Source organism: Aspergillus pseudotamarii (genome assembly GCF_009193445.1).
Source record: "Aspergillus pseudotamarii strain CBS 117625 unplaced genomic scaffold BDV38scaffold_44, whole genome shotgun sequence".
Classification (NCBI taxonomy): Eukaryota; Fungi; Ascomycota; class Eurotiomycetes; order Eurotiales; family Aspergillaceae; genus Aspergillus; species Aspergillus pseudotamarii.
Window position 1 is genome coordinate 116,187 of NW_022475058.1, and position 18,320 is coordinate 134,506.

The 18,320-nt window shown below is 49.8% G+C and overlaps 6 protein-coding genes across 6 annotated transcripts; 5 read left to right on the plus strand and 1 right to left on the minus strand.

Moving 5' to 3' along the window:
- Positions 1-77: 77 nt before the first annotated feature.
- On the minus strand, positions 78-924 carry BDV38DRAFT_140817 (uncharacterized protein). Its single transcript, XM_032051430.1, has one exon. The coding sequence runs from the start codon at positions 630-632 to the stop codon at positions 171-173; it is 462 nt and encodes a 153-aa protein (XP_031911400.1). The 5' UTR covers positions 633-924; the 3' UTR covers positions 78-170.
- Positions 925-1,237: 313 nt separating this feature from the next.
- Positions 1,238-3,587, plus strand: BDV38DRAFT_140857 (glycoside hydrolase superfamily). The gene has a single exon (XM_032051431.1). It carries the CDS (start codon positions 1,396-1,398, stop codon positions 3,187-3,189), a length of 1,794 nt encoding a protein of 597 aa, XP_031911401.1. The 5' UTR covers positions 1,238-1,395; the 3' UTR covers positions 3,190-3,587.
- A 211-nt stretch (positions 3,588-3,798) lies between these two features.
- On the plus strand, positions 3,799-5,150 carry BDV38DRAFT_294672 (male sterility protein-domain-containing protein; the record flags this gene model as incomplete). The annotated part of the gene is made up of 2 exons (XM_032062542.1): positions 3,799-3,932; positions 3,986-5,150. 2 exons carry the CDS (start codon positions 3,799-3,801, stop codon positions 5,148-5,150), a joined length of 1,299 nt encoding a protein of 432 aa, XP_031911402.1.
- Positions 5,151-5,767: 617 nt separating this feature from the next.
- Positions 5,768-6,736, plus strand: BDV38DRAFT_294673 (uncharacterized protein; the record flags this gene model as incomplete). The annotated part of the gene is made up of 1 exon (XM_032062543.1): positions 5,768-6,736. The coding sequence occupies exon 1, from the start codon at positions 6,014-6,016 to the stop codon at positions 6,734-6,736; it is 723 nt and encodes a 240-aa protein (XP_031911403.1). The 5' UTR covers positions 5,768-6,013.
- Positions 6,737-12,143: 5,407 nt separating this feature from the next.
- On the plus strand, positions 12,144-13,310 carry BDV38DRAFT_272866 (cupin domain-containing protein; the record flags this gene model as incomplete). The annotated part of the gene is made up of 2 exons (XM_032057569.1): positions 12,144-12,589; positions 12,659-13,310. The coding sequence occupies 2 exons, from the start codon at positions 12,144-12,146 to the stop codon at positions 13,308-13,310; spliced, it is 1,098 nt and encodes a 365-aa protein (XP_031911404.1).
- A 1,992-nt stretch (positions 13,311-15,302) lies between these two features.
- cat1 (catalase catB) lies at positions 15,303-17,756 on the plus strand (the record flags this gene model as incomplete). Its single annotated transcript, XM_032057570.1, has 6 exons — positions 15,303-15,575; positions 15,631-15,856; positions 15,924-16,339; positions 16,386-16,550; positions 16,614-16,788; positions 16,843-17,756. The coding sequence occupies 6 exons, from the start codon at positions 15,303-15,305 to the stop codon at positions 17,754-17,756; spliced, it is 2,169 nt and encodes a 722-aa protein (XP_031911405.1).
- Between the last annotated feature and the right edge of the window lie 564 nt (positions 17,757-18,320).

Below are 18,320 nucleotides of genomic sequence, written 5' to 3' on the forward strand. Positions count from 1 at the left end.
GAGTTCGTAGCGCATGAGTCCATTCAGTACACGTAACGTATGGTATAATGCTTTAGCCCCATCACTATCAATTCATAACTCCTCGACGCCTACACGGTATGGGTACTTAGTACTTGATTGCCCTACTTTCCAGAGTTTAATGGGATATTAAGAACCTACCTCCCAGAACACTATCTCAGCGAGCTCTGACATCCACGAAAACTCGTCCATTCGGGTCCAACAACCTTCTCTACCTCCGTTGCAGTTCTCCCCATTAGCCCCTTCCACAACTCAGACGTCCCAGCCGGAACCAGTTCCTCCACCTCAAGCGCAATCAAAGCACTGAAGACCCAATCCTGGCACCTTCTCACGCCATCCTTGGGGGCCATCTCATCTCTGATCACACTGATCGCTTGCAGGCGCTGTGAGCCATCCAAATCTGCGATCTTCGCTAATCCTATAGCATCCACCAGAATGAGGTCCGAGTCCGAGCGATGTTCGAATTCGTACCACAAGCGGCCTAAATCAATGGGCCGCACGTGTAGAAGATCACCGATGACTTGTGCCGGCTGGTGGATTGCGAATGCCCAGTGAGATCGATGCTTGGGGTCTTTGCCTTCGCCGCTTATTACCATGGAGAGGTAGTATGACATGGTTTGTTCCTTGCCACTTGCAATGACTTGTGGTGGTAGGAGATTGTGGGAATGGATGCCGTGTCTCCCCGCATTTCGCCGGCTTTACTTCGGCAAAAATACGACCTTCTGGTCAAATTAGGGCTCGCTTTCGACCATTGAGGTCTTTTCCATCCAAATTGGTGGATGCACCTTGCAGATCTCCTCCACATTCGTCCACCCCGCATGCTTGTCTTCCTCAATCTCGAGCTTCAGATCAACCTTCTCCGTACTCGTTTTCGGTTCTACCACTGCCGAGAAGGAAGGGTGTGACCTCATTTCGTGACCGTTGATTTAACCGACTGAGCCGTATCTCATGGGACCATATGGGAATGAAACCTGTTGAATGCACCATAGACTGTAGAACTTGAATTACGAGAGCCCCTAACATACAGGGCACTATGGCTGGAAGAGAAAATGTTGGTGTTTCACCCTCGTAGGGAAGACTCACTGCGTAACGGCATGGCCTCCTAGAGTATTTCCTTTCCCTGGCCTTCAGACATGAAGATCCCTATATAACCGTGAAGATGGATTGGGACATATACATTACACGGAAAGCGTCCCCGGTAGTTTGAGCCCTAGATGACTGTCACCCCGCAATCCGAGTGTGGAGGAAACCCGGCTTATCCGACAATGTTATTACGTCTAGTCTGAAAGTCCCTCAGTGATCTGCACATATTTAAGTCGTGAGGTGTCAGAGCAATGCATCGGCACTCCACAGTGGAAAACTGGCACGCTCAGCATCATGATCACACCTAGGAATTGGCGGGTAACGGGACTCATTGCCCTTCATTGGGTCAGCGCAGGCTATGCTAGCCCTCATGTCCCTGTGTCTTCTCAACCGGTGTACTCTTCATTCACATATACCCAAGTGACCTCAGATGCCTATGCCACGCCGCTATCGACATCTGTATCTTTTCCCACACCAATTGCGCCACCATTCAGCAAGGCATCTACCCTGCTGCCTAGCGACCTTAGCTATACTACGTACTCATACGACCCTTCAGCAACGATCACGTCGGACGGCCAGTATGGTCAGAGTGCGTACGTCAATCTCTGGCAGAACTATTCGTTCGTGAGCTCCCCGCCATTTACCACTACAGTGTCTGCCACCCCGGTTGCCCAACCCGAGCTGGTGCTACCCCCTGCGCTGTACAATGCGCCTTCGGATACAGGCTTGAAACTGCCAGCCGATTTTATCTGGGGGGTCTCCAGCAGTTCTTGGCAGATAGAGGGCGGTCTCCAACTGGAAGGTCGCGGTCCCAGTGTGCTAGATAGTATCGGCAATGCGTTGGCCCCGGAGACCGCTGATAGGAGCGACGCCAACGTAGCGAACATGCACTACTTCATGTACGAGCAAGACATTGCCAGACTGGCGGCAGCGGGAATACCATACTACTCGTTCTCGCTGTCTTGGCCGCGCATAGTACCCTTTGGTGTGGCTGGCTCACCCATCAACACCCAGGGCCTGGACCATTATGACGATCTCATCAACGCCTGTCTGAAGTATGGTGTCACACCGATCGTCACTTTGAACCATGTCGACGCACCTACCGCCGTCCAGGCAGACCTGGACTCCCTGCCCGAGCATTTCCTCTACTACGCCAAAATAGTCATGACCAGATACGCGGACCGAGTCCCGTATTGGGTGACGTTCAATGAACCAAACATCGGCGTGGGCACTTTGTTTCAAAAGTACCAAGACCTGACAAATGTACTTATCGCCCATGCAGACGTTTACGACTGGTACAAGAACACACTAGGCGGAAAAGGCAAGATCACGATGAAATTCGCCAACAATCTAGCCGTGCCCCTGGACACACAGAACTCCTCGCACATTGCCGCAGCATCCCGATACCAAGACATCCTGTTGGGGATAATGTCGAACCCACTTTTCCTCGGAAAACAGTACCCAGATGCAGCCATAAACACAGTGGATATGATGGAACCGCTCACAGATGACCAAATCGAGCACATCCATGGCAAGATCGACTTCTGGTCCTTCGATCCCTACACAGCCCAATACGCATCTCCCCTGCCACAAGGCACGGAAGCCTGTGCCTCCAACTCCTCCGACCCCCTCTGGCCCACCTGCGTCACACTAAGCAACGTCCAAGCCAATGGGTGGCTGATGGGGCAAGCGTCAAATGCTTACGCATACCTTGCGCCGCAGTATGTCCGCCAGCAACTGGGCTATATCTGGAATACGTTCCGCCCGTCGGGGATTCTGATCGCGGAATACGGGTTCAACCCGTTCCTAGAGTCGAATAGAACCCACGATGCGCAGCGATATGATCTGGAGCGGACGCTGTACTATCAGGATTTCCTTACGGAGACTTTGAAGGCCATCCACGAGGATAATGTTAATGTTATAGGAGCTTTGGCGTGGAGTATAGCTGATAACAATGAGTTTGGGAGCTATGAAGAGCAGTATGGGTTGCAAACTGTCAACCGGACGGATGGGAAGTTTACGAGAACGTATAAGCGGAGCCTGTTTGATTATGTCGATTTCTTTCATAGGCATGTCCAGTCTGCATGAGTGTTAGGACAAGTGTTAATAACAATGGGTGGTTTTGGGCCAGTTCGCTTTCTCAAGATGACACGATATTGACACTCCAATATTGGTCTACTTTCCATGGCACAGTCAGTGACTATTGACACGACCTTCCTATTTATACTAGAACTTCGTTGGTTTGGTTGGTTGATATTGGCCGTTCTTTCATCTCCGTATAGTTCGGGGTAATGTCCAGATCTTGCAGAATAAGCGAATCTACCAAAAGTATGGGCGAGTACAACAGGAAACGTACAAAGTTCTGCGGCGCATGGTAAGTATCACAATTAGCTTCGTCTCGCCTTGTTGTCGTGGCGACTGTACCAAGTTTCAGGTACAGGAACGGTTCGCTGTTTGGCTGTAGATGCTTTCTACCAAGATGAAAACCTGTCAGTCTATCGTTTGAACCCCACGAAAGCTCAAATATTGGCCACAGTGGAGATAGTGACAAAACCACAGAGGTGAACGATAGCTAATGGCGGCCCTTGCTTGACGTGAATGCCAACCTCACGGCGCCTTGAGCGCATCGGTAACTCTATATAAGTAGGCTATGCTCCTCTGTCAGCATGGGTTACATACTTCTTGCATGCTACCATCATGTGGGAGTACTACTCAGGAAAGATTTTGTTCATCACAGGTGCCTCGGGCTTTCTGGGAACGGCCCTGCTCTACCGCATCATCTCGCAAGCGCCTGTGGCTCATATATATTTGCTCTGCAGGGGTGGTTTGCCGTATGTACGATTGCAAATCTATAAGTATTGACCGCAAGCTTACACTCAACTAGGCGTCTTAAAGAAGTATGGCGTCAATACCTACCCTCCAAGTATATCGAGTGCCTCTGTGATACCGAGTTCGTCACTGTTATCAAAGGCGATTGCCTCGAACCTAACCTTGGTATCGACGAGGATCATCTTCAAGCTTTACAAGAACGCGTCAACATCGTCATTCATACAGCTTCACCAATTAACCTCATGAGTTCTCTGGAGAAATTAGCAAAACCAGTCATTCACGGGAGCGAGAATGTCGCCCACTTTGCCTTACGCTGCCATCAGCTCGATCGCTTCGTATACGTTTCAACGGCATATGTAAACGCCTTCCTTTACCAGGAATCGGATGATAATGACCCCGACGTGGAGGAGACAATTTACCCTCTGGGTCGCGGATGGATATCAAACGTATGGGACGAGTGGAAGCAAGTACAGCGAGAAGGCGACTCGCTGGAATACAACGCGCACAATTTCCCCTGGCCCTACGGCTACGCCAAACATCTGACCGAGCGACTTGTTCTCAACAAATTCAGCGCCGCCGGTAAAGCAGAGAAGCTTCTCATTCTCCGGCCGTCGGTGATAGCGCCCGCCCAAACCTTCCCATACCAGGGGTTCAGCGTACCGAAATCAACCCCAACGACGGTGTTCGCGGCGGGTTTTATTCTCACTCCGGTCTTAGTCGCCCGTGTGGCAAGTCGGGCTACCGACCCGGACACAGAATCAACGATCGACGAGGTCCCCGTTGATGTCGTGGTGGATAGACTGCTGGTTCACCTTGCGAAGGGAACAACGGGACCTGTTCATGCAGTGGCTGGCACAAGAGCGCGATACATATTCCAAGATTTCTGGGCGCAGGCGATGGCACTGCGGAGGTTTCCTTGGCCTCTATGGAAGAAGTGGTTGGATGTGGATTGGCGGTCAAGGTTGCTGCACCCGATTGCTCGCGTGTATGTCATATATGCGGCTTCGTATAGATTCTCCGAAGCGAAGACAGTTTCACTGAGGAAGAGCTTGAGTGAGAAGGAAAGTTCGGAACTGCAGTTGTTCACATCAGGGTCCAGGAAGGGAGTGGACCTTGCAGCGAGGGAAAACCAGATCCGGCTCGTTGCGGAGCAGTTCGCCGCGAAGGGGTTTCTTAGTCGGATCTTGTTTAGGTTGTTTTATGCATCGGGTTTCTTCTAATGCCGATTGCGTGGTATGCTATGTTTTACGAGGTGTGGATAATAGCTTCACGCCAGCATAGTCGGAAGCATATGACATCAGTCAACTGTTATGCATAGGTATACTTATTGCAAAAAAGGAAAGCATTTTTCTGTCAGACACTACATATGACAATTAGCCCAATTCGAATGTAAACCCTTGTAGAACTCACCTGTCATTCAGCCCAGAAGCAACAACCCATAGGCCAACTCCGCAAACGGCACTCTAGTTTCACAGCAAGATCTAAGCGAAGACCCTTGGAACACTAGCGTCCATGGAGGGTGTGAGAACTAGTTCGATGTAACATTAAGGGAGTTCTCGTGGTGGAGATTCCCAACGGCCCCTGACGCTGTAGCCGAGTTGATCGGCACTTCGGCCAAATCATAGCGACGCTAATCTGGAACCCGAGGGAATTGCTTGTTTCAGCTTGATTACCGACAGGAACAAGATAATACTAGGGTTGCAATGGCATTTGATCGGTATTATCAATCATAATCTGTTGGGGGTGGTGTAGACGATGGTACAGTATCTTGCATGATTTTGGTGATTGTAACGATGGGGTTGGGGATTTGGACGTATAAATAGGGATTGTTGGACGGGCCTGTCGTTGAAGAGGAGTGTTAGTAGAGCAGAGCCAATCGAGTATTCACACCTCCCCGATTTTATTCTGTTTCCATTGTCAAATTATCCCTAATCGCTGGTCGATTGTACATTCATTATAGCTGTGTGTCTCCTGTTACTCCTGGACGAGGTCGTGATCGCAGAGACGAAGGAAGCATACTGACAGCTTTGCCCTAATTATTGCCAGTATTCAACCCCAATAATCCACCATTAACACCGTCACCATGAAGTCCATCTCCGCTCTGGCAGCCATCATTCCTATCCTCCCCGTGACAGAAGCCCTTGTCGGTCTCGATTGGAGCGCCACCAACATCCCCTCGACAGGCTTGAAGGACATCACATTCCCCATCTCCATCGCCAACGCCCCGCGCGAAGAAGGCTTCTACTTTGCCCAGCAATTCAGCTTCAACGGTGTCTCCGACGTCGGTTACACAGGCCTCCAGCCTCGTCCGGACGCCAACGGCGCAAGCATCATCCACGCCGTCTTCTCCAGCTTCGTCCCCGGCAGCACCAGCACCGACGAGAACTGCAGTGATGGCGCCGACGGTGGTGCCGGTGTCAGCTGTGCCGTCGAGATCCCGGCATCCTATGCGCCCATGTACCACCTCGTCATCAAAAACACCGAAGGAACAACTTGGACCGGAACGCTAGTGGACACCGTCAATAACGACGAAACCCATATCGGAGAGTATACACTTCCCTCTGGAACGGGTGGCATCAAGGAATCCCAGGTTGGATTCGTCGAGTATTATCCTTGGAATGCTGTTCCTGAACATACCTGTGACTCGTTGCCTTATACTAATGCTACCTTCTTGAACCCTACCTCCTCTGAGTCTGGTGTTACGGCTACTGTGGGAAGACCGTATGAGTACGGGGATTGTGAGGGTCGTGCTGGGTTTGATGTGCAGGAGGTTGAGGGTGGATTTGAAGTTTCTGTTGGGTTTTAGATCCGGATCTTTTGTTGGGTGGTTGATAGGGTGTTTTAGCTGGTGTCTTGCTTGGTTGGGGGATGGGGTGTCTTACCATTTTCATGTGTATACTTGTGATCCCCTTTATGTATGTCAATCATTGCAAGAACTGGCTTAGTACTCTGGTTATTGTTCCCTTGGAAGATTGGAGATCGGTAACTCATGTTGATTCTTCTCCATTCAGTAGTACAACTTGATCACACCAACCTAACCCATAAATATCCCCCAGCGTAGTAATTATTGATTTGATCTCAAGAATATCTATTGTCAGTGATCTATTTGAGACATCCACCATAAGCTAGAATGCCACTTACCAACAATAAGAATAAATAATCGTATATATCCCAGGCCCGTCCCTACCACCCTTCCAAGGCCGGGATTTGTGATTGTTGTTAGTTGGTAGCTTGGTTAATAGTGATAGCCCAGGCCCTTCCCAACCTACCCAGCCGAGGCCTGAGATATGGGGATATACGTACCTCATTTGAGAAAGTTGGAGATGTTGTTGTCCCTGGCCCATCCCTACCACCCAACCAAGGCCAGGTTGCTGCTAGTCGATAGTCGACAGTGATGATCGAGATGAGAGGATCGATTTAACCGAGTGTCGATTCCCTGGCCCATCCCATCCGCCCAACCAAGGCTCTGTCGTCCGTACTATCCAGCCAAGGGTGCAGTCGAGATTAGTATCTAATGTTAGTAGGATAGCCCAGGCCCTTCCCAACCTGCCCAGCCGAGGCCTAGGCTGTTTGGGGAGATACTTACCTGATATTTGTGTGAGTTGTTGTCGTGGACCCAGGCCCGTCCCAGCCACCCATCCGTAGGCCGGGTCGGTCGTCAGAGTATGTAAAATGTTTATTGTCGGAAGAGACTGGTGTGTGTTAGTGAAGACCGTATGCAAACCTGCATCTGTGTCTTATCGTCAAAGTAATCTGCATCCTTTGGCTTGGGCCCGTCTCAGGTTGGTGATGTGGTGGTTTGTGGGAAGCACCCAAAGTAGCGAATGATCATTTTGTTGAACTAGTGTTTGTCGTATCCCAAGCCCGTCCCAACCTCCCTTCCATGGGCTTGGTTTAGTCGATATAAGAGAGCCATGTTAGCAGTATAGCCCAGGCCCATCCCGACCACCCATCCGAGACCTAGGCAGTTTGGGAGGAGAGACTTACCTAATATGTAGAAGAAGCTGTGTTTGTCCCAGGCCCGTCCCAACCACCCATCCAAGGCCGGGATTGAACTAGCTGTAGTTAGTAGTAATAGTCCAGGCCGTTCCATTTCTTTCCAACCGAGGCCTAGGTTATAGGGATATACGTACCTAATTTGTGTTGAAGTTGTAGATTTCGCTGTCCCTGGCCCATCCCAACCACCCATCCGAGGCCAAGGTGATAGTTAGTAACTCAAGTGAGTAGGAAGGGGGATACTTACCTGATCCTACGAGGATATAAAGTCCAGAGTGTAATCAACAAATGGCCACCATTCGCTCAACGCCTCATTTCGCATAGGCAAGAATACACCCCAGCCAACTGAGTAGAAGGACACTAGGGACAAGCTCTAGCACCTGTTCCTAACTTGACAATTTCAACTGTGGCTTCACCAATTAAGCGAGGCGTGGGACGTCATCTCTCGACAAGTTCGATGCTTGCCTTATCAACATCTCATCGGCTATATCGTGGATCCAGATAACAATCTATCATCTTGGAGGAGTGTAGTAGCCAAGTGATCATCAACTGTTATCCCCGAGTGGACCCCGACAATGATCTATCATCTGGGATATGTTGGAGGAGAGAGGATATCCAGATGATAGTCAATTATCTTCAAGGGGGTCCAGATAATGATCGATCACCTGAGAGGAGTGGAGTATCCAGATGATCGTCAATTATCCTCGGGTGGATCCAGATAACTATCTATCACCTTGGAGGAGGAGGAGAGAGAGTATCCAGGTGATAGACAATTATCTCGAACCATGTCCAGGTGATAGTCAACAATCATTGACTGTTCGGTATAGCCGATGGAGAGATATTGTGAGGCAAACGATAAACGTGAAAAGAAAACATCCCATACCTCGCTTCATTGGGTCAATTGCAGTGAAATGCCATAGTAGAGACAAGTTGTTGAGTTTATCCCTAGGTCCTTCATTCGTTGGACTGGGGTATAGGCTTACCTCGCTCGATGAGGCGTCAGACAGATGGCCAGCGTCAGTTGATTGACGATTCCCTGGACCATACATACGAACTACAAGTCGAAGTCGATAGTCGAAGTCGATAGTTGGGTAGTTGTATCTATGTTAGTAGTAATAACCCAGGCCCACCCCAACCACCCATCCAAGGCCTGAGTTGATGGGAGGAGTACATACCTGATGGGTTAAAGACGTTGTATTTGTCCCAGGCCCATCCCTACCACCCACCAAAGGCAGGTTTAGTTGGTGTAGTTGTATCTATGTTAGTAGTAACAGCCCAGACCCTTCCCATCCTGCCCAGCCGAGGCCTGGGTTGATGGGGTTATACTTACCTGTTTGTGTGAAGGCAGCGTGCCTTTCCCTGGCCCGTCCCATCCATCCGCCCAAGGCCAGGGTGTCATCGATGATGTTGACATTTGTTGTGCTCACTGAAGTTGCTTCGTGTTGTGTTGTCGAATGCCCACCCACCTCTACCCAAGGTGGTGTTAGGTCAAGCGACGCCTATTTGGCCAAGCCGATGTTATCCTGAAGCCCGCGTTAGTTACCTGTATGAAAAGTATGAGACACACACCTAGTAGATTGGTTATATTTACTTGTTGCATCAATGGGAGTGTGTTGTTTGATGTTTGTTGAGGAAGAAAAAGAAGAAGAAGGAGGAGGAGGAGGAGGAGGAGGAGGAGGAGGCGGCTGGCAGACGCTGTGTCGAGGGGGAAAGGTTCTAGGAAAGGAAGGAAGAAAGAGAACTTCAATTAAGAAGTTTCGACGTGTATTTCGTCAATATACTCCGCCTTCTCAATGGATTCTGTTCCTGTGGTCTTCCCAGCAGGGAGCCACGTCCTTTATGATGGCCCTCTGTGATGCAATGAGGATGTAGACTCTGAGACGTACTAGAAAGGTATTCGGAAGGACACTGATACAGAGGCGGTACCATACAACGAAGAGTAGGCTTACTGATCAACGACAACGCAGGGCAACTACTGGCATTTTTGCCTAAGATGCAATCTTATCATGATGATCAGAGCCCCCAGTTAAGATAAAAGTTTAGACCATCCCTATTGGGATCCTACGTATTAGGCTATCCAATCGTACAAGGGATCAACACGATAGATGACGATCTATCGTGTTCTGGTGTATATTATATATAGTATAAGGGACAGCATTGTAAACGAATTTTTCACCCTTTGCACAAGTCATAACTCAAACGAATGTATTGAATGAGCCAGTGGTGCCTTCGACTAAGAGTCCTTAGGTATGTATGACATGATGGACCCCCTACGCTATGTCATGTTACTCCCGGACACAAAAAATATGCTACTAAAGTAATACTTTGATTCCATACTCCCCTTTTATTGAGCCACCGGCACGGATCCTAATCCCTGCAGCATTTTCTCCGGCCTACCGGGTCACTCACCCCATTTTTGTCTCAAAGCTCGTTGGGCTATTAAGAGTTAACTCGCCTTGGAGGAGGGAAGGAGCTCCCAACATCGTGGTTGCTGATTTGCGATTGATGCATCTACTGCTGCCCCCGGATCTTCATCACTACTACTAGTAGCCCAACTAGTAGTTCGTAGTACTGATATGCTTGCAAAATCTTTGCGGGGCGAATCGCATAAACCCCAATCTATCTAATTTCTACAAAACCATGGTTCCAGTGCCGGTCAGGATGGAGTATGAGCGGCTTACAATATCAAATGAGAAATTGAATTCTGATCTTGCATACATATCCCGTACATGTGCCCTCTCATGTGCCGTGCCTAACTTCTTCTGACTCCTAGATAATTTCAGAAAGGCCACTGAGGGTTAGTTGACGGCAGCATCGCCAGTTGTATCGGAAAGTCCGAAGTCAACAATCTCGGGGCTCGGATGGTCGGACCGGCAGAATTCGTTGAGGTCATTGATATAATTGGAACTAACTAGGTTAAATGAACACTTCTCCATAGAAGGAAATAACACCTAACGTCTGGCACTCATTGCCCGTCCTCTGCTACCGGAGTAGGGAGTCGGTGTTTTTCTTAGGGCTCAACTTCAATAGCTCCCAACACTGACCCACCAGATTTTTCGAGAACCACCAAGAAAGGTAAGGCTAAAGGAGTAGAACCTGGCTAATGGCAATAGCTCTCGTCTTGACTTCCGCTTAGATAATAGACACATCGTGGTTTTGGCAAGTCGCTTGCATGAAATGTGGGAACGCGGGGAATCCGTCAACCTTCCTTCTTCCGCTTATATATCGATCGTCGCATGCCGGAGAAATATTTTAGGGAGAGTCGGACCTATCCGAGCTGAAATCAACCACAGCCTACTATGTAAATATGCTGCGTATTCGCGGTTTATGCAGGATCTGACCGAAAGATTGAGTAGAGATTATGATGGACAGGCAACACTATTCTTTCAAAAGCTAGTCCAAACCGCAACGACCCACTAGTGAGCAACGATGTACTCACACGGATTATGCAGACGCGTCGTCTAGTTTGTTTTACATATACGGAGGAGAGGGACCCTTTTTTCTAGAACCCTACCGTAACAATCGAACTGTCGGCCTACTTTGTCCCGAAGGCCGGCTGGCTAGCATAAGAGAGTACGCGGAGTGCTTCAGACTGAGGGGATTTAATTTACTCGCTACCACAGTGAAGAATTGAATATGACGCAAGTGCCGATGGGACACCGGCGAAACGGCCCAAGACACTAGTCTGGGGATCGGCAGTGATCGACATTCGTGGGATAAATGTTTAGGGACATCCGTGTGCTCTCCAACTGATTATGAGGTGGCATACTGGAATGGGTTGTAACACAGCTCAATATCATTAACGTGGTGTTCTGGGAATATCATATTTTCAATATACTGACCGGATGGGGGGAAACCTGGGGATTCTTACTGACAGGCAATTTAGGTTATTAAATTTAATGAAGCAATGACGCAAAATTCGTCAGGATCCTTAGACAGTTTAGACAGTGGAGATGCCGATCCCCGAATGATTCGGAAAACCCGAGAATGATTGATATTCTCGCCGTTGAAGGGAGAATAAGAGGACCAGGAGGAGGTCTATGGAGTACATTGCGATCCGTTTTGGTAACCGACTATGGATAGCGGAATTTCCGAATATGTCTGCTCCTGCGATGTGAGAGTATAAGTAGAATTGTCGAATGCCCTCACGGATCCTAGAGAATGGACTCGAAGCGTATATTGACGCCAAAGCCAATCTAAACACTGCCGACCACACAATGAACCTCCTTCTCCTAGCCGGCTTGTTGCCCCTGGCGGCTTCCCAATCTCTGTCGGATCTCTACCTCGAGAACGCCCCGTCCTCACCTCGGCCATATATCATCCCTCATTACGCCAACTCCCATGCAGTCACGATTGGCAGTCAACTCTACCGTTTCCCGGTCACCGGACCATCCTCAGACTATGCGTTTACACTGATGAGCACCAATGCCCCCTACAGCGGCAGTCTCGGTGTGCTCCCGCATATCCACCGCAAGCACTACGAGAACTTCTTCAACTTCAAGGGTCGCTTCCAGCTGTGGGCGCAGTATGGTGAGGAGGAACAACAGGGACGCTTGTTGACACAGGGCGATTATGGATCGGTGCCGAGGAATACCACGCACACCTTCCAGATCTTAGACCCGGACACCGAAATGGTCGGAGTGATCTCTCCGGGCGGGTTTGAGTGAGTCTAGAAGCCTTCGATGGGAGAAAACGGATGACAAAGAGAATGGGCTGACCAGTATATTTGTAGGGACCTCTTCTACAACCTCGGCACAAACTATACCTCCGCCACCAACACACCGTATGTACCACAGGCGACCAATGATTCTTCGGCTGCCGGACCGGATGCTGGCGGGATTTCCGGTCTCGAATCATTCGACGTCTATGCTCAGCTGTCTTTCGAGCCGCGTCGAGATTTCGCCAACGGCTCTGCGCCATCGGATGAGGGCTGGCACACAGAGGACGCAGCCCTCGGCGAGCCGGGCAAGCCCTACTTCATCGCCAACAACTATGGCCCGAAGTACCTCAACTCCAAGCACGGAGCGTACCAGATTATCCAGCCGCTGGTTACCAATAGCCAGGCGCAGGATACGAACTTCACCATGTCGACCATTATTCTGAGCCGGCAGCGGGCGTCGGGTTCGGCACCGACGTGGTCCACAACCGGCGCCACAGCGTTCGAGGTCCTGGAAGGATCCGTTCAAATTCAGATCGGCGACTACCCTGTTGCTCAGCTAGAGATGGGTGATGTGGCCTTCGTGCCTGCGACGGTGTCGTATAGCTATTGGACGCAAGGATCATATGCGAAGGTGTTGTCCGTCAATGCTGGTCAGGATGGACTTAACCAGCAATTGATTGGCGAGGGGAAGGATTGGGGATATCCGACTTTTCCACGTTATTGATCGACAGTTATGGAGTACCAATTAGCGATCTATGATTGGTGTGAAAACGATGTACTGTAGTGTATATAGTCCTGATATTATTTTATGATTGAATTTTTGGATTGTCTAGCCGAGGAAAAGCCACCGGTCGCATTGGGTGGAAACGCGCCCGTTCAGAGTCTAATGATTCTGATTCCCCCCAGCTATCCCTGCCAGAGGGCGTGGGGAAGCTTTTAGTGCTCAGTAGTAGTGTATAATTAGCATGGACGTCTGAATGCACATCGAGTCATTGACTACTTCACCAGCTGCCAAGGAGCGGGGGTCGCTTGGCAACGAGAAGGAGACTCGGCTCTGAAATGCTCAAGGACGGGATAAAGTACAAATTTGAATTGAAATGACAAGGCGAAGGACGCCGTCAAAAGACCTGTATGCAAAGTAGAGCACGTCGTCCCACGTCCCACATTCATAGCTGGGAAAATAGCCGCCGCCTTGGCTGACTATCAGACCAGGATCTCACGCTTTGTGCTGTCGTCATAGGCCGTTGAACTCGGCCGGGACAAGGACTGCTCCATAAGATGGATTAATTTTAGAAGGAATAATTGAGTTATTATCGTATCCTTGCATGTATGTACAGGGATCATCTAGGGCATGAACGGATGATGGAGAGGTGAACGACACGATGGTAACGGTGTGATAATGCAGCTTTACTGCAGTAGTTCTGTTTATATATAGAATTATGGATGTATTTTAATGAATAAAAAACAAAACGATAGCAGGGGAGGACGTGGGAGTTAACTATCTGTCAGACTCCACAGTGGTTGAAAGACGAACAGGAGGGAGAACTTTTATTAGGGCTCTCCTTGCACGGGACTGACTGCATATGCGAGAGGATCACACCTCCACCATCCACAGGATAGTATCTCGAAGATTGAAGGTCGCATTACAGGACCTTGATTGACACGGATGTTTGCATTTGATAGATTAAATTCAGGAGAAAGGATCCAACCACTCTTCTCGAAACGTCTCTGGCATCAGATCGGAGTGGTGGCCCTCTCATTGCCGGCCCACGCAAGGGGCGATCAAACAGGAAAAATCTCCCTTGTTCTAGGCCAAAATTCTGAATAAGGTGGTGATTGCAACCGAGCGAAAATGCACAGAGGCATTGATCGTCGAGCGACTTGCCGGGGTGATGCTGCCAAGAAACCACTCAACATTCTCATCTTATTAATCGGTGGAGCATCTGAAGCCATCCGACTAGTGACATTCTATTACCAAGCATCGCGAGCCGAGACCTTGTGTATATGTCAGGCCACTATGGTTTGGTGTATGGTTGCACTGCTGCGAGCTTCGCGATCATGACACCCAATCCAGTGGGAGGCTAGGGATTTGTGATATCACTCTGGATACAGCTTTCCTCATACCAATTATTGGGTTTTCAGGATTCTGGCTTGCGCGCGTATCCACCCTACCATGTCCGATTATGCCAATTATGTATTTATCTCCTTTACTCGATTCGCCAAGAATGGATCTGCCAATCCTCCCGACGAATGGGCGTTTGAGACTGCATCACTGTGGCTGTTTTGTCAACAACAAGTCCCTTTTCCATTGCCATACTAGAGAGAAGACCCAGTAGCCTAAGACAGCTCCACACGTATCACATCGCTTTTTCTAGGCTTTCATGTTAGAGTAAGCAAGATGTGCCTTTTCCGATTGGGGCTCGGACGGGGGCCTAGGAGTAGATACCTTACGTACCTTCCTGTCTTGGGATGTGAATGGATTCCTTGGCTGCTTAATTAAAAGATCTGCACATGCATATAAGTATTTGGCAAGAGGACCTGCCTGCCAGGAAGTTCTCTTTCTGAGTGCTGATCATTCGAGTGCTGTGAATTGGTGAGTTCTATAAGTTCCTTGCTGTTTCCCATCCCCTTCCTACCCTTCATCCCTCTCACCAGAAAATCAAAACTCCCTTTGGCTGCTGCTTATTTGTGTTGACGCTTGACAGTTTGCAACACGATGCGCGCCCTCTCCCTTGCAAGCCTCATTGGCATTGCCAATGCGGCCTGTCCGTACATGACCGGTGAGCTCGGCACAGGAACCGATGATGCGACCGCCGCTACAGAGGAGTTTTTGTCCCAGTACTACATGGCCGACAATGACACGTTCCTGACCTCCGACGTGGGCGGCCCTATTGAGGATCAGAACAGCCTTCAGGTCGGAGATCGCGGCCCAACTTTGCTGGAGGACTTTATTTTCCGACAGAAGATCCAGCGCTTTGACCACGAACGTGTATGGGAATCCTATATGGAATGTGAATTGGGTTTGGCTGATCATCTGGTGACAGGTTCCTGAACGTGCAGTCCACGCTCGCGGTGTTGGTGCCCACGGTGTCTTCACCTCGTACGGTGACTACTCCAACATCACCGCTGCCTCGTTCCTTGGCGCTGAAGGCAAGGAGACGCCTGTTTTTGTCCGATTCTCAACAGTCGCAGGTAGCCGTGGTAGTTCGGACTTGGCTCGCGATGTTCACGGCTTTGCGACCCGCTTCTACACTGATGAGGGTAACTTCGGTATGTCTATCACAGAACCATCGTTTCCTTTGCACGTATTTTTTTGTCTGACTAATTCGATTCGCAGATCTTGTTGGCAATAACATTCCTGTCTTCTTCATCCAGGATGCTATTCTTTTCCCCGATCTCATCCACGCTGTCAAGCCTCGTGGTGACAATGAGATCCCTCAAGCTGCCACTGCCCATGACTCTGCGTGGGACTTCTTCAGCCAGCAACCCAGTTCCCTGCACACCCTGCTCTGGGCCATGTCTGGCCATGGTATCCCGCGTTCCCTTCGCCACGTCGATGGCTTTGGTATTCACACCTTCCGCTTCGTCACTGACAAGGGAGACTCCAAGCTCGTCAAGTTCCACTGGAAATCCCTGCAGGGCAAGGCGAGCATGGTTTGGGAAGAAGCGCAGCAGGTATCTGGCAAGAACCCCGACTTCATGCGCCAGGATCTCTTCGAAGCGATCGAGGCGGGCAGATACCCTGAGTGGGAGGTGAGTATTTTCGGCCCTTCTTTCCATCAGCATGCTAATTTCGTAGCTCGGTGTTCAAATCATGGACGAGGAAGACCAGCTGAGGTTTGGTTTTGACCTGTTTGATCCCACCAAGATCGTCCCAGAGGAATACGTGCCAATCACCAAGCTGGGCAAGATGACTCTCAACCGCAACCCTCGCAACTACTTCGCCGAGACTGAGCAGGTCATGGTATGGAGCCCTGAATAAGTTGTGATTGTGGTTCTTTGGCCAGTTACTTATGAATGTTTGTAGTTCCAACCTGGCCACATCGTCCGCGGTGTTGATTTCACCGAGGATCCTCTTCTCCAGGGCCGTCTCTTTTCGTACCTTGACACCCAGTTGAACCGTCACGGCGGACCCAACTTTGAGCAGCTGCCTATCAACCAGCCTCGCGTGCCTGTGCACAACAACAACCGCGATGGAGCCGGTAAGACCTCTCCGCTTTCTGTGTATCTCAGTGTAGGATGCTAAGACCATTTAGGCCAGATGTTCATCCCCCTGAACCCCAACGCCTACACTCCCAACACCCTCAACAAGGGGTCTCCTAAGCAAGCTAACCAGACCGTTGGCAAGGGTTTCTTCACGGCCCCCGGACGCGAGTCCACTGGCCGCTTCACCCGCGCCGTCAGCCCGTCCTTCCAGGACGTCTGGTCACAGCCTCGTTTGTTCTACAACTCGCTGACTCCCGCCGAACAGCAGTTCGTCGTCGATGCTATGCGTTTTGAGAACTCCAATGTCAAGAGCTCGGTTGTACGCAATAATGTCATCATCCAGCTGAACCGTGTGTCCAACGACCTGGCCCGCCGCGTCGCTCGCGCTATTGGCGTTGAGGAGCCTGAGGCCGACCCGACCTACTACCACAACAACAAGACCACCGATGTTGGCACCTTCGGACAGAAGCTGAAGAAATTGGACGGACTGAAGGTTGGTTTCCTGGCTTCGGTTGAGACCCCTGCCTCCATCGAGGCAGCCTCACAGCTCAGCAAGCAGCTTTCTGAGGACGGCGTTGATGTCGTTGTCGTTGCGGAGCGTCTCTCCGACGGCGTTGACCAGACCTACTCCGGATCGGATGCCATCCAGTTCGATGCTGTAGTCGTCGCGCCAGGTGCCGAGGGTCTCTTCTCTACCTTCTCCTTCACTGCACCTAGCAATGCCACCTCCTCATCCACCCTGTTCCCGGCCGGACGACCCCTGCAGATCGTCATCGATGGGTTCCGTTTCGGAAAGCCTGTTGGTGCCCTCGGCAACGCCGCTACTGCGCTCAGGAACGCCGGTATTCAGACTTCTCGCGACGGTGTGTACGTCGACCGGTCGGTGACCAGCGGATTCGTTGATGGTATCAAGGAAGGTCTTCGCACTTTCAAGTTCCTTGACCGTTTTAAGCTGGATCATTAAGCCAGCGTGTACGACTATTTGCCAGCGGAGGATTTATGACTCTCGGGGCATCCTTGACGCAACATCACCCGATCTGTGATTTGTTTCGTGGCGAGGCCACTACTTCTTCTATGTATATTTGACTCGTAACATATTCAATCGACATCTCGCAGATTATCATAATCAATGCCTGTGTGAGCTGGTAGACAACTACGCTGATTTCCACGTCTCTACATTTAACAAACCAGCTCCAATAGGCTCAATTTTAATAACTTGCCAAATTATATTCTACTCAATTCATAGTTATAATCCATCCACATCCTCCCTGGTAGTCAGTAGTTTCCATACCTGAATGTTCAATTTTAGCTTAAGAATAGGTACATCTGATAAAATTTACTAGATAGAACAAGATCCATCATCACCACTAATGACCATACCAGAAAGAAGATTCTAGAAACAAAGATTTGATTAATATAAATAAGTATGTGTTAAGTATATTAACATACCATAATATCCCTTATATTAATATCTCTCTAACAATAGTAAGCATAGCGGGTACACGTATGGAGCAGTACGGAGTAGTTA

Bases quoted from the DNA above. Each gene is read 5' to 3' on its own strand.
- BDV38DRAFT_140857 (XM_032051431.1), top strand. From the start codon at position 1,396: ATGATCACACCTAGGAATTGGCGGGTAACGGGACTCATTGCCCTTCAT.
- BDV38DRAFT_140817 (XM_032051430.1), bottom strand. From the start codon at position 632: ATGTCATACTACCTCTCCATGGTAATAAGCGGCGAAGGCAAAGACCCC.